This window comes from Neopsephotus bourkii, unplaced genomic scaffold, assembly GCF_033783945.1.
Source record: "Neopsephotus bourkii isolate Nb327-2 ecotype Australia unplaced genomic scaffold, CSIRO-AGI_Nbou_v1 NB_1574, whole genome shotgun sequence".
NCBI lineage: Eukaryota > Metazoa > Chordata > Aves > Psittaciformes > Psittacidae > Neopsephotus > Neopsephotus bourkii.
Genome location: NW_026902050.1, coordinates 4,071,564 through 4,087,030, shown reverse-complemented (window position 1 = coordinate 4,087,030; position 15,467 = coordinate 4,071,564). Strand labels below are relative to the sequence as shown.

The 15,467-nt window shown below is 39.4% G+C and overlaps 1 protein-coding gene across 4 annotated transcripts in view; it reads left to right on the top strand.

The window, feature by feature from the left end:
• Positions 1–15,467, top strand: part of PLCH1 (phospholipase C eta 1) — an 80,077-nt gene that overhangs the window by 23,593 nt on the left and 41,017 nt on the right. For 3 of the 4 annotated variants that reach the window (XM_061371592.1, XM_061371595.1, XM_061371594.1), the window contains exon 3: positions 14,487–14,633. In XM_061371592.1, the coding sequence (XP_061227576.1) occupies positions 14,487–14,633 (147 nt within the window). Of the gene's footprint in view, positions 1–2,518; positions 3,113–14,486; positions 14,634–15,467 lie in introns of those variants that run through there. The other variant, XM_061371593.1, reaches the window with a different exon arrangement.

Below are 15,467 nucleotides of genomic sequence, written 5' to 3'. Positions count from 1 at the left end.
GGTTTAATCCGTATTTTCTTGCAAACAGCTGAAAACACTGGCAATGGTTTGGCATATATACCCCATGCCAAGCCAGGACCACTTTGTCCCTCTGGCATTGTTTTTGGTGCAAACCCACATTCTCTCATCTCACTCAGAGCTCTAAGCTGAACTACAGTGTGTTTTAAATGAGAACATATCTGTAACTATGGGCATGGAAGAGAAGAACTACAGTTTGCAGATATTAAAAGAAAGCTTTAAATCATCTTTTTTAATGAAATGGTAGGGATAGTGATTTGGCACTATCTGCTTTGTACCTGGAGGTACTTGCTGTCTTACCTCAAAATAATTCCAGTGGTTTAATGACAGAAGCGTTTGGTGGGTTTTTTTTGAACAGCAAATTGAAAAAACTGGAAAATAATATGAGCCTAGGGGAGATGAGTGAATAAGCATCTTTTTATAAATTTTATTGCTTTTGTAGCTGGATTGTCAAAAGCTATTGGCAAGGTGAAGTTTGGAGGATGGTTCATGTGTTTCTTGAAACCAGCTCAAAAAGTTTTAAACCCCCAGACTTTTAAGCATGCAAGGCACTGGCAAAGGTCTTGCAAGGAAGTGCTTGAGGGGCAGAAAACATAAACAGGAAAAAAAGGCATACAAGTGAGCCTATTACCTCCCATGCCAAACCTTATCTGGGTATTGTGCAGTACCTATAAAACAGTGGTGGCTGTTCAGAGTATGTACGTTTGTCTTACAGTGCTCATTGATGTTAATCAAATTCAGCTAACAACTTTGGTAGGACTTTGGGTGTGGTGGCTCTGCAGATAGCACCTAGCAGGGACATCATGAGCCCCCTGAGAATAGGGGATGTATGTGAAAGTGAAGTGAGCTGGAAGGATGTGAGGGTCACCCAGCCATGGCTGAAATAAGATGTAGGTACAGCATGAGATGGAATAAAGTGAACTATTTCTCTTTTGACTTCTCCCCTTGCAGACAGTCAAACTCATGTAGAGTGTCTTTGGGGACACACCATTTTCAGATCTGACTCTGACAAGGCCAGAGATTGGATGCAAAACCTGGCTTGTCAGTGAAGAGTTGTCATGGTGATTTTTTTGGGGGGGTGTATGTTAAATAAACCTACCATTATCTTCATATCAGTTTGCATGTCTCCTGAATTATATAGAAGTCTTTGGTTTGTTTTAAAAGGAACTTTATTTTGAAGACAAAATAATAAGGAATGTATTAATTATTGAGCAAGGTTTCTTACAGAGTACCTTTGTTAAAGACGGTTGTGTATAGCTCCTTTCATAATTAACAGAATGATAGGACTATGGAGTAATTTGCATTTAACACATTGTCAAGTGCAATCTGATCTATCAATAATTAAACTATAGACTGGTGATAGTTTAGATTTTGTCACTGAATTGCAACTGCAGCACATCAATTCATTTAAATGTAAATGTATTGGTAACTGTCTAGAGGCTTTGGAGTGAGGACTTCATCCATTAATCTTGTGAACTGAGGTGTGAACCAGTGGTGGGGTAATGATGCAGCTGTTTCATTTCCCTTGTTATAACTGAGATAAGTGAAACTTCTTTTTGCAGAGCATGACTTCTGCTGTGTCCTGGAAGTGTGATTAGGAGCATGAGCTTTGAGTGCAGCTAAGAATGATCCTTCAGTGGGTTTGGTACATTCTTTCATTTTATAGGTTTGTTAGATATAGTACACACACATATTGCAGTGTGCTGTGATCTATCGTGACATGGTGACTGTGGGAAGTCTTAACAATTTGTGTTAGCAGCAGCTAAGAAATAATGATATTTCAGCAAGTAAAACATGTCAGCTCCACTTGTATCTTGTCTCCCATCTTATGCAAGTTCCACAGCCATGTAGAACTATTGGCTTTGTTTTGTTTTGTTTTGTTTTCTCAGTCATACTGTCTATTATGTAACTTTCTCCTAGCATGTGCTAGGCAAATTCTGTTCATTTATTGCTGTTACAATCTTTGAGAATACAACTGGGGATTCCTTTGGTGTGCTGATGTAAATGTCACTGTGTAAAAGCCAGATGAATAGTAAAACAATTAGGAAATGCAATAAATCAAAGATGCGAAGCTTTATGTATGGAGCTTGCTTTATTCTTGCTATGATTTCAGCCCTCTGCCCCCTTGGGCTCTGTCATAAGTAAGTGCAATTTATGCAAGTCTGAATGTTCCTGCCCATTGATCCACCCTAACTATAAACATATTGATTTGAGTTAGTTTAAACAAGCCCGGTATTTAGCCGGTAGCATGGTAATTTTTTTATAGCTCTTGGAAGAGTTAGCGCTCAGCATCTCACAGGAGACTACTTGTTCTTACGAAATCAAATGCTCAGTGATGCAGAGACTAAACATTTGCATGCTTTGTGCTCTAATTGGCTTGATTCTGCAGAATGACTGTTCCCTATCAAGTTAGTGACAGAGACAGGAGGAGGGGCACAAATTTAGGGGGAAGAAGTGCAGTCCACAGGGGTTCTGTTCTTCTGCCTCGCAGAATCCCATGGCTGCGGATGCAGAGACTTTCCCTGGAACGAGGGTCATTTCTCTTCTGAATTCAGCTGGTGTCATTCTCCCATTTTTTACGTGAAGTATGGTAATCCTTTGCTGACCAGCTTCCCTAGGTGCAAGCAGGATTTCCTCACACTTGCCTATATAGAGCTGCTCTTCCTAGGCGTTGCACACACTTAGTGCCTGGAGCGTCTTAATCGCTGTGCTATGTATGCATGTCTCATACCAAAAGTAGTCGCTGCTTCTGCGTTCCTGCAGCAGCAGCAGCATAGAGCAGATGCTTCCAGCATCCTTCTCAGACTGTGCTTTTCGGTTTTGAAGAAAGTTGCCTAGTACTGTCTCTGGATTTGTGCTTTCCTCTTTTTGTTTTATGGATCATGAAGATTTCACCATTTCTTGTAAAGAGCAGTGCTGGCAGTGTTCTCCTGTGCTTCTAAGGATTGCTTTCCAAATGTTTTAGCTCTGGAGATATGAAGACTAAATTGAGGCTTCCCTGCAGTGGGAATTTCCATTCCACTTGCCAATAATGCATAAGTTACAAATTTAATGGCAGACCTTGAAGTATATAAAAATTTAAGTCCAGAAAAAGGTAAGGATGTTTGAGTTTGGAATTACTATAGGAAGAGCTCGTAACATTTCTGGAAGTGCTATAGAAAAATCAGGTAACTTCATGGCTGGTGAGTTACATACAATATGTGGACATTGTTAGTATGAAAAATATGTGCGTGTATATATATTCCTGACTATTTAAGAGGAAAACCTGGAATTTTCGTATTGACTTGAAAGTGTATTTGTCCATGAAAACATAATATGTATTGTATGTGAGATACTGCTGCTATGACAGGGACGTACTGAACTTGTAAGTTACCTTAAATTATTAAAAATGTATCTGTGTTTGAACAAAATATATAATCTTGACATTTTCATCTCTTGGTCATTTTGCTGTGGCATAGTTTTCTATGGAAAAGAGTTTCTGTGGTTGGTTGTTGGGGTTTTTGCCCTAGTAGCACTTATAAATAATATAACACACCTGCAAAGGATGTGTAAAATTTTAACCAAATAGCATTGGGTGGTAAAGATGTGTCCTTTCAAGAATTGCAGGAGGCTGGTACAAAAAGGAAGACATCTTGAATAACTTTCTTCAGTAACTTGTAGTTTATAATTTCTGATTTTGTTCAATTTAAGTCATTGCTGGATGGAAAGTGGTAATTAGTTTAAGCATCTTAAGTGGAGGCTGTAGTGCTGTGGAAAAATCATGAGGGATAAAATTTATTTTAGTATTTTTCTTTTCCTTAATTATGTTGGATTATATGCTTTTAAAGAAAAAACAACACAACTTACAAAATACATTTAGCAGAGAGCTGGCTTGCCAGAATTGGGTAGTTCGGAAGACATTTTCTAACAAGATTATCAATAAGTTGTAACCAAACTAATCTAAAATTAAGCCACCAAAAGTCATGGATTGTATTTGAAATATTGTTTTGCCCACTATGAAGCATGTTAAAAAGAATTAAGGGCAGTGTTGGGGATTAATATATACTGATTTTTTATTAATATTTATTTAGCATGGATTATTTTATTTGACAATTTTTTTTTTTTAACTAGAGAAAATTACTGGAAATAGACAGAGCTGTTGTACAAGAAATTGATATATTTTTAAAGAAAAAGTCAGTTATGTATATCCTCTCAGGGGAGGAACTGTATCCTACAGTTCGAAATACTGTTTTTATTTTGGAGGTTTTGGTTACACAAAGCTCTACATTAAGCTTTGATGCATATGGTTAGGTAAAGGAGACCAGGTGTTACTCCATCTGAGATGCAGAAGGTAATGGATATGTCCCCATTCAATAATTTACAAGAGATAGCTAATTTGAAGGGGATGTTTTTTGAACAGTCCTGGAAGAAAAGCATCAGGTTTAAGTTTTGAAGCTCATGTAAGTGTGTGTGTAAGTGTAGATAAGTAGATTTCATACCAAAGTACTCAACTGATGGTGAAAATCTGTGAGGTCATTTTTCAGTCAGTACCTTTTTCTTAGGCAGATATAAAGCAACTGTCAAATTTCTGTTGATCTTTTCCAGTTAGCAGCACTACCGTTTCGCTGCCTGCTGGAGGTAGTTAAAGGATGCAGCAGCAGCGAGTGTAACACAATGTGACTTGGTGTCCCTTGCATTCAGGTTTGGCTGCTTTGGTGGTGTTGCAGCAGTGCGTGTGGGGTCATGGTTGGGCTACTGGGGTGCCCCAGCACACAGGAGGGGTGACACAGCACGAGGCAAACAGAGACTGTGGACTGTGCGTTTCGCAGGCATGAATATATTCATGTGCTTGGATGGTGGAATAAGGCAGATTGCCTCATCCTCTCTTGCTCAGGCTGGTGATCACTGATGCTGATAACAGCAGGATCACACCCCTTGCACAGTTTAGGCACTATAAGAGTGCTTGTATGACGTACAGCACCTGTATACGGGGATAGCTGAACATACAGGTTCTGTGTGTGCTATTGCTGGCTGGGTGTCTGATTTGCTCTTCAGGAAGCACTTGCAGGAAGCAGTAGCTCCGCACCTGCGAGTAGCTTGGCTGTGAGTTTGTATGTGACTTCTAACCACTGTGAATGGGAAATGTGCATGTACCATAAGGGTTATCAGCAGTGGGACGTTAATGGGCATGGCACAGGAGGAACGGTATGGACTTCCCTTGTTCATAGGTCTGTGTCTTTGGCTGATGGGGTCATGCTTGGTAGTTACCTTGCTGTTACTGCTTTAGCAGAACACTAGGGTTGAAGTTGGTACGGCTAAGCAGAGAACTGCATTGTGTTTCATTGACAGAGACTATTGCAGCAGCCTTTTTTAACGTCATTATTAATGCTTCTTTGGGACTCTTGTATCCTTGCATCTGACCAAGCACTTGTGAAGCAAGTATTAAGTATAGACACTAGAATAGTAAGTGATATATAAAGAAATTACCTCAGAATGGCATACACAACGGATATTGAAGGCATGAACCTCTTCCTGTGAAGAAGTTAGGTCTCCCATAAGTTTAATTCCAATAATATCTTAAATCTGTCACAGTACTACGTGCACTTGCAATAAAGTAGCATATGTATATGGTTCAAAGTCTCTGGGTTGTTTGGTATGTTCTGATGATGTTACCCTGCGTAAAGTGAAACGCCTCACCTGCCAACCTAAAAGGAGCATCTCTGTGCCATCTGGAGTGCCAGGTGGCACCACTGAAGTTTCAGAGGATGCTGGAGTTGGATACTGAATGCTGATGGCTGAATGAAAGGTGTCTAATCTGCTTGGTATATACTTTGTGTTCTGTTCTTTTTTCTTTTTTTTCTTTTTTCTTTTTTTCTGTGCTTGTGAATTAAATATGCTCCTGTTTCAATAAATCTACAGGACACCATCATCTTGTGACACTGAAAAGGTTCTTAGAATTTGCTGGAGAACTGTGCCTTTCTGAAAGTGTCTGCCAAAACTTAGAACTGTTAAAGTAACTCTTTCATTGCTTTGAAGACTCAGATGCCCAGATGCCAGCACTGAGCTTGCCTACAAGGGGAAATAAGTGTGCTTATTTTTCCTCTTTACCATGAATTTTGAAGTAGTCCCTTAAGAAGCTCATGTCTTAGAGGGCAGCCTGTTAGTATGCAGGCAGCATTTTGTGCTGGTATGTGTGCTTCTTGGATGACTGAAATTAAAGTCATGGGAAACCATAAGCTGTCTTTTTTTTATACAAGTGACAGAAAAAAGCTGCACCAAGGGAGGTTTAGATTGGATATTAGGAAAAATTTCTTCACTGAGAAGGTGATCACATATTGGAACAGGATGCCAGGGAAGTGGTGGAATCATCGTCCTTGGAAGTGTGCAAAAACCATGAAGATGATGAGGGCCCCAGTGACAAGGTTTAGTGGTGGTCTTGGCAGTCCTAGGGCAACAGTTGGACTTGATGATCTTAGAGGTCTTTTCCAACCTAGCTGATTCTGTAATTCTCTGTGTTTCAATTGGGTTCTGACTTATACTAAAAAAAAACCCCAAACCTGCAGGTGAGGAAGTTTACCTGTTTCTAGGTCAGGTTATTGCTGTCCTCAGCAATGTAACAGGTAACTGGTTTGGAGGCATTTTCACATTACTGATAGAAACATTGATCAGCATGAGACTTGTGCACAAAGTGATGCACAAAACATGATTATTTTTGTCAGTAAAATTACTTTGGTGTTTGAGACTCAAGTCATTGTTTATCTACAGATGACTTACTGTTGTGAGTGACTTGCACTGAGGTAATCTGAGAATAGAATCCACATGTTTCATTCGCAAAATTGCTTTCTGAGGCATTTGAATAAATTATTTAATATAATTGTTTGTGCTGTAGTTTTCATTACTTTTAAAGGTTAATTAGCTCTACCTTCATTTCTATTCTATTTGTTTTTTTTTTCTACCTCCTATTCTTATCAAACCCCAGATGTGGATTTATTTGGCAGCAAAAGGGGAAGCAGTGCTTCCATCAGTTTAACCACTATCACAACCCATCATGATGAGTGGGCTCCAGGTCCTGGGGACTGGATCCTTTTCCACCCACTTCATCCTACTTCATACAGCTGCTCTTGTGCCCGGTGTTTTATTCCCCTGACCAGGATTTGATGCTGTACAGGTGCCAAAATTGCTGTGACATTGCTATTTGCTGATAAATTTGTTGACATTAGAATTCATTATTTTCACTGAAGCTGAGACAGTTTATCTTCTGCATGTCTTCTGTGGGGGGACAGAAGCAATCTTTATGAAGGGTGTTCTGGTGGGGGTTTTATTTTTTTGTTTTGTTGGAGAAGTTGGGAGGAGGGATTATAAAGGGATAACATATTTCTGAGGCAGGAGCGAGGGGATCTGACCCAGCTCAATATGTTGCAGTGGCAAATGTATTTCATTGAAGACCTGGGTAGTACTGAGGAACATTCAGTGCCGTACAACAAAGGCAGGCTTAGAACAAGACATATTTATCGGTCATATAATCCTACTTTGTGTACTTACTGATTTTTAGAGGGCAGACATTCTGGGATTCTGGAAGAGAAAGATTTTACTGTTTTGAACTCCGATCTCTGTATCCAGAGGCATAGCTTCAGGGGTGCCTTTCAGACTTCTTTGTCAGTTGCTGTGTGGCCTCAAAGGAGAAGCTCATGTCTTAGTGCTGCTGGGGAGCATACACAGGTGACTCAGCTGAGCTACTTGGAGTGAGTTAATGCTATTTTTTTCTGGGAAATGAGCAAGCGCTTGCCTAGTTGAAAGGCGACCCTAGGGTTTCCTCTGGAGAGATGACCATAGAGCAATGTCTTGCTTGTATTCCTTGTGAATGGTTACAGCAGAGTGAAGGTGCTGCACGAGAAGCCAGATGTACCTCTGCCCTTTGCTTGTCCTGAGCTGTACTACTGTGGCTGCCACAGCAATATGTATGTACAGACCTGTCCACTCATCCTACTTGTTGGCAGGTGTTGTGGAAACTATCCTCCTCCATTTCGTCCTTTCTGCTGCTGCTTCCACTTGCTGTATGGTGTCGTTATCAATTGCTGTGCCCTCCCTGCTTGAGGAGTCCTCGTGCAATAGTGAGGGTTAGAATGTGCAAACTTGTCAGCTGTGTTTGCTTAATAAATATACATTCTTTGTTCACTCTGTTGATGTGAGAATATGTTTTGGCAGTTGGCCATGTCTGTGGTTACATGGTTGTGTTTTCTTAGTGTTGAGAAAGGAGTAATTCAAGGAATGGAAAACTTACAGTCCTCAGACATGCTGGGTTGCAGTGGCACAAGGGCTCTTGAACAGCTTTTCTGCAGTCTGTTCCTGAAAAGCCTGGTTCTTAAGCTTCACCCCTCTTGTTTACATATTATTTAGTGAATTTACAAGTATAAGTTGGTTTTCAGATTTTATGATTTTCATTGATTGTAAGCCATTCGCAATTGTTTTGAGTGTCAAAGTTTGTCTTTGGCTGGACTATTTGTTTTGATTCTCTACCTTCTTGAGGGCTGAAATTAAATATCTGCATGTTTTTTTAGCTGGGCCTTGCAAAGAGTAACATCAGCCTTTGGCATCTCTGCTGGTTTTGTGTAACTTCCTTGAGGATTTTGAGATTTGCAGAGGTGTGAGAGATTGTCCATCTCATGTCCATAGACTTAACAGAGATTATGATTCAATCCACTCTAAGAAGCTTAGTATGAAATTCCATAAGGTTGAAAGACTTGGTGCAAATCAAATTACAATCTGGCATAAAATATGACATTTGGCTATTAAAAATGGTCCTGACTGGGGCTGTCATGGATTCCCCCAGACCTGTGGTCTCTTTTCTCCTGGGCTTTTTGCCCATTACGTAACGAAACAGCAATCAACAATTTGATGACATTAGTGGTAAGCTGCGTGATCTGCTGGATATTAGTGCTGTTCTATGGGATTTAGATAAAATGTGCTTGCTGGGGAATGGAGGCAGGGAGGAAATGGCTTTTAATGGCATTAGTGTAAAGGCAAACTTACAACTTTCATATGATTAATAAATGATGCAAAAAAGGGTGATCAGAAGAATTCAGACAACTGAGAATATTGGGGTTTTGGTAGTTTGTTGTTGGGGTTTTGTTTGGGGTTTTTTTGTTCAGTTGGTTTTGGTTGGTTTTTGTTGTTTTTTTTTGTGGGGGAGTTTGGGGATTTTTTTGGTGGTGGTGGTTGTTTTTTTTTTTTTTTTTGATTGCCTGTTTTGGTTTGGTGATACCATGCAGAGTATCTTCACTACTTGGATCCTGACAGTTTAATTTCATACTGTTCTCTAGTTCAGGAGTGTGGGGGGGGTTTGGTTTGGTTTTGGTTTCTGTTGGGGGTTTTTTGGGTTGGTTTTGTTTTTTTTTTTAAATATATATACTTCTTCAGTGCTTGCTTCTGGGAATGTGCATCAGTGTCAGTAAAAACGAATTCCAAACTGGATCCAAGTACATGATTACAGTGATGGAAGCATGCTGAGACTCCTTTTTTAACTAACAACCACACACTTTTTGTGTAACAGCCTCACTTAGAGTTCAGTTTCTGGAATTTGGGGTGTGTGTGTGTGTGTGTGTGGGGGGGGGGTGTTAAATCTGAAAACTGAAGAGAATAACTGAAGTAAGATAAACCATGGTTTCTGTAGTGTATGAGCAGTTATGTTATGTTGAACCTCTTGGGATGCTTCATCCAGTGAATCACAGGAGCTGTCCACAGAAGTCCTGGCAATTGTGTGGGTGGAAATAATGTGTGGTAGTACCAGAGGGTCTTTTAGTTCTTCCCTCTCTGAAGGGAGAGCAAACGATATATCTGCAAAGTGTACAGTGAAACAAAAACGCCTGAAAGTGGGGGAGAAGAGCTGATGTTGCAATTGAAAAAGGAACTTCTGCGTTTTATGGCTTTCTTTTATTTCCTCAAGCTTAATGTTGGCTTTATGCAGTTACTGCATATAGTTTAGAAGCATGGCTCATCCTCTTTCATAATTATACTTCTCATTGTTTGGTAATGCTCTTTATACCTTATTTAATCTTTTTGTTTTGTCAGACAGCTGTAACATTAAGTCCATAAAGCAGTGGAGTTGGGATAACCCAGAAAACATTGGTGTACAGTGTTGGCTGTCACGTGTGGGTGATGGGGCAGCTGGTACACGCCAAATATCCCAGCTGCATCCCAGCCAGCATCCCTCGGGTGCCAGTGCCTCTCCTGCATGGTGCCTGCCTGTTGGCTCAAATTGCACAGTGACCCACATATTTATTTAATCTTGGATAACATGTTCTGTGCGGAGTGGATGTTTGTTTCACTGATGTGATGTGCCCTATATAGTAAAGTGCATTTCTATTTTACTGAAAGTGGTGCCAAGTGTAATGTTTTAATTCCCTAAATATTTTCCATCTAAAGAGTCCTGCACACCTTAGGGCTTTGTAGTGAAACACAGCAGCAAGCAGATGTACAAGTCATAACTATGACTGTTGAGAATTAAACCAAATTAATTGCAAACCCTTGAATAACAGGCCATGACTGTTAAACCTGTGAACAGAGCTGTAAGTTTTTGTGGGAGATTCTTGCAGGGTGCAGTGCTAAGCTATTTGCTGTTTATTAAAGACCTGATTGCATATTGGGATAGATTAGAGCAGAGCTGGATGGACAGTAGCATTGGCTGATTTGTGGCGGATTAGAGTGCTTTTTGAACATAAGACCACGTATGGTTAGTGGTCAGAGTTCCAGCTCAGTGTTCCCAGGCAGCAGCTTGATTTATTCAGCAGCAAGGAGCTGTGCTGTCAGGTAGAATAAATAGATTCTGCCTAACGTGTAAGATTTCAAGTAACATCTGGACTTTCCAGGAGCTTGGATGGCTTTCCTCTTGGCTTCAGAGATCTGCCATGTGCTGGGGAGTGTGGCCACTTCAGAAAAAGTCCAGCTGGCGCAGATGGGTTTGTATCTGGCTTACTGTTAGACAGGGAAGCAGCTCCTTCTGCAGAGGATATGTGTGTACTACTAGGAATGGTTATCATTGTTTGAACTAGAAATCAGAAAATGCTCTTTGAATTCAGGTCTGTTTAGCTCTAAATGGTTATTTTGGGAGGAAAAAATAGACTTTTTAAATATTATTAAAATCCATTAAACTACAGAATGTCTGTTTGGATGAATTTATACTATCAAGAATAAGTTTGCATAAATCTGGAAACAGAAATTACTAGTTTTCAGAATTTTTTTTTTCATTTGAAGGTAAAGCTTTAAATAAACAATGCATAAGCTTAATAATTTTGTATTTCCAGATTAACTTGCTTTGTTCTTGTAATACATAAACTGTATTGTATTCTAGTTTCACTAAATTTTCAGACTTCAGGCAAAAAAATGCATAGCTAGTTCTTGTGTAAAAAAAATACCATATAATGGAAATCATTATATGTCTTGTTTTCTCAAACTTCTGCATTGAGGAGCTGCTTCGCTTACTTAGTATTCATGGTTTAGCTAGAGGATTAAATGTTTTTCTGGAGTGAGGTGTCCTATTCCTTAGTTAAAACATTCTTGAATTGCTCTTCTGGAGCTTTATTCTGAACTGCCTCTGTTCAGTAACTTTGTTTTATTCAGATGCTAACATGCAGTGGTCTCTCTTTTGTGAATGTCTGGCCAGAGGCTGAAATTAGCATGTTCGGAATAGATTTGAACAAGAGGTGTTTTTTTCTTTGTGTACTTATATTTTATAAATAGCTTTAAGGGGAGGACTGTATTTTGTAAATGGTTTGCAGAGTTGAAATCCAATGGGCCTATGAATGGTGTGGCAGTTCCATTACCCTAGTCCTTTCTTTAGAAGTGGATTCTTTCTGTTATTAACACTTACACAGTAGAGATGATGTGATGAACTCTCTTACATGTTTACTAGTCTTCTTTAAATATTTGCATTCGGATGATATTTTCTGATGGAAAATTGCAAGCAGAAGAGATGGTGCTTATTTGGGCAGTGGGCTTCTTGCAGATGGCATCCAAAAAATGGAGAATGTTGAGATATTTGGCAGGAACTGGATTTCTTCCACTCTGAGTAAAAGTGTTTTAAAATCTGTTCCCTATAACTTTGATTTATAAGTCTGTCTGAAAGCGTGTATGTGAAATGCATCTATAACATTTACAAATGCAATACAGAAATGATTAGGCAATTGAAACAGTGAAGAGGTTTTGGTTTGTGGGTTTGGGTTTTTTTTCTTTTCTCCCCATAGCTTTGTTGGCTGTAATTATCTGTGTGGCCCATTTTCTGCTTTTCTTACAGTAAAGAAATGTAGTCCTCTTTCTTCTGCCGTTTGTTATCTGTCTTCAGCATCTTTAGTGAAGCCAGATTGTTGTTGTGGTTTTTTTTCTATCATAACTGAGCTGACAAAAATAAGGACTTATGTGAGAATTAGGGTTTTTGTAAGACTTTTAATAATAACTGATAGCCTTGGGTGCAAAGAAGCAGATTTTGTGTTGAATAGCTTGTTGCTAAACCTCTTCCTGAGATAAAACACTGTTGCAATTGATCGCTCTAATAGTGTTGATACTTCTAGTACTGAAATAAGAACATGTCTGAAGTTTGTATGCCAGGCTAATGTAGCGGTACAGATTTGCATATCCACGCACACACTGGTACAACCTTTTTTTTTTTTTTTTTTTGAGAACCTTATTCGTGTGCTGGAGGACATTATTGTACGTTAAGCATGAATCCAAGGCAAACTTGATCTGAACTCAGTTCCAAAAGTAAAAGCTCCGTTTGCTAAGAGGTGTGCGTGTATGTACATATGTAGTAAGTTTTAGAGGCTTAGTTTTGCTTCAGTTAATCTTTCTTCAAGGTTCTGAATATTCCATCTCTTGTAGTGTAAAGGCTTGTCTTTCTGGTATTTTGTGCATCTTCAGATAGATACAGGTTAAAACTGCCACAGTGTGTGGATACTGCATAACATCTATTTCTGGCTTGATCTATGCACTTTTCTGGCTCATCTTAAAGAACTTCCAAAGCCACGTTTTCATTTGGTGTATATTATGTATATTCAGGGAAGGCCATATATTTATGAACATATAAAGGACAGATTTACTGCACTCATGCATCTGATGCTTTCAGAACAGTTTGGTTCTGTTCAGCTCAACCTGAGTCCTCTCTTTCCTTCAGGAAGAACAACTCAGTAAAAACTGCTTCTGATGCAGTTTATGTGATGTGGAACTTGGCTTGCTATTTCCCTTTGTGTGAGGGAGCCAGGGGAAGCTGGTCCAGCAACCATGGCTGTTTGTCCCATATTTGACTAATGTTTGGGGAGCTATTCTGACTGCATCTGACCCAGAGACGCTTCAGAAGGAGCATCAGGCTTATTTTCCTTCACTGATAGCCTCAGAGTTGTGTGATTGCTGGAAGACATGCTCTGGCCACATATCTGCTGTGGAAGTTAACTGAAAAGGGCCATCACAACGTGTTTCGGTGTATGAGAGCACTGTTGGGTTTCAGCTGGGTCTGAGTCCACTGCTGGATGTGCCACTTGCTGTGGGAGCTAAGGAGGTGTCAGGAGCTCAGAAAATAAATCCTGATTCTGACAGAGAGGAGTGAGAGGGTGTCTTGGTCTTTGTTGTGATACCAAGAGGAGTATTGGAGAGAAATGATAAAGAGCAGAAGGGTGATAAGAAGTAAAGACAGACACAGATAGTATTTGGGAGCCAGCCAGAGTGTAAACAAATCATCTGAGAGGTGAATGTGGAGTGATATCAAGTGAGGAGAGGCTGTGAATGGATATGAGAATGTAACTTAAGAGCATGGATCAAGAGGAAATGTTATCTTGATCCTACTGTTTGGAAAACTGTAGGAGGGAAGATGTGAGATGAAATGGAAGAGATGGGTATATTTTAGTCAAAACATAGAGAAACAAAGCTCTATCATCCTGGGTGGGATGATGAAAGGAAGTCATCACAGTATGTGCTTGAAACTTAGTAGCAGGATGGAGAGGGTGTAAATGTGTGTGGTAGGGAGGAGGGATTGTGTATTTATAAATCTGTTATCAATTCTAACAGTGTCAAAAGCACAAGATATAGGCTAAAAGATTACCAAATCCAAAGGGATGGGAGTTTGAATGATAGTCTCGCCATCTGAAATTTGCAGAGTTTAAAAGTTTTAAAAGTACAGTACCATTTGTAATAATAGAAAATAATTAAATGAGGTAAGTATTGAACAACTTTAACTTATTTAGCTTCAATGTATGGTAAAGTTTTCTTTGCCTCCTTTGTTGTGAAAGTGTTTTGACAGATTATTTTTTATTTTATTTATTTTGTACCCTATATGGAGAACCTACTGAGGAAGAAATAGTATGTCTCATACAGCAGTGACTAGTTTCTGTCATTAAAGGTGCAAATCAAAATTGCGGTATGCTTGGCAGATGTTGGAAAGCTGGTAAGTCATTTTACTAGTAGAATTAGATGGCCATTTAGTTGAATTTATTCTGTCTGTTACACAGTTGAAAGATGCATGAGTGTTATGCAATCTGGGACTCAGATGGTTAAGCTGAAGAGTGGAACCAAAGGACTAGTTCGTCTCTTTTACCTGGATGAGCACAGAACCTGCATTCGATGGAGACCATCCAGAAAAAGCGAAAAGGCAAAAAGTAAACTTCTAATATTCCTTTTAATTTCTGGGGCAGTTCAGTATTAGAATGTGAACTACAGAGGGACTGATTAAATAAATGGTTTTTGATGCTTATTTCAAATGTGATGTTATTCTTACATAAAGATTTTCAAGAGTGCGGGTAGAATTTAACCACCTACTGAAAGTTCCGGGTTATGAAAGGAAGGCAGTGTAGTTCAGTCTGATGTCAACATTTTTCATACCTCTATATGAATTATGAGTAAACTGAAGTTAGCTACGGGGAACTATTTTAAATATATACATCACAGGTTTAAATACAGAATCTATAAAAGTTTAGATTGAGGTTTCTTAATCTTAACTGATAATTTTCTTTAGATATTCTTAAATCTTGAAGTCAGTGCGTAGCATTATTTCTTATTGAAACTGTTTCTGCTGCGCTGTTTTAAATTGGAATTTTAAATCAGTGATTTATTGAATAAAATAACTAGAAGTTCACAGGACTGTCAAGGAGGCTTGAGATTAAAAGCAAGCAATTGGGAAGGCTACAGACAGTGACAGCTGATGCTTTTGGTCCAGTGAGTGGTGGCTAAGAGCTGCTGTGTTGAACAGCATAGCTGTTTCGTGGTATGGCACTGGGAACCATGTTATCCATCACTGTGCTAGGGTATCCCTGTCTTCCTGCTCTAGAGAGCACAGCTGAGATAGGAGGAGTCCCTTTGGAGCTATGCAGTGTTTCACACATTGATGGAAGACACTTGGTATCTGTTTTCTCGTGTTCCCCTTTGAGTATCCTGCAGTCCTCTGATGTAGCAAGGAGCACTCAGAGCTCTGCTGTAACCTGCCTGTACATGCA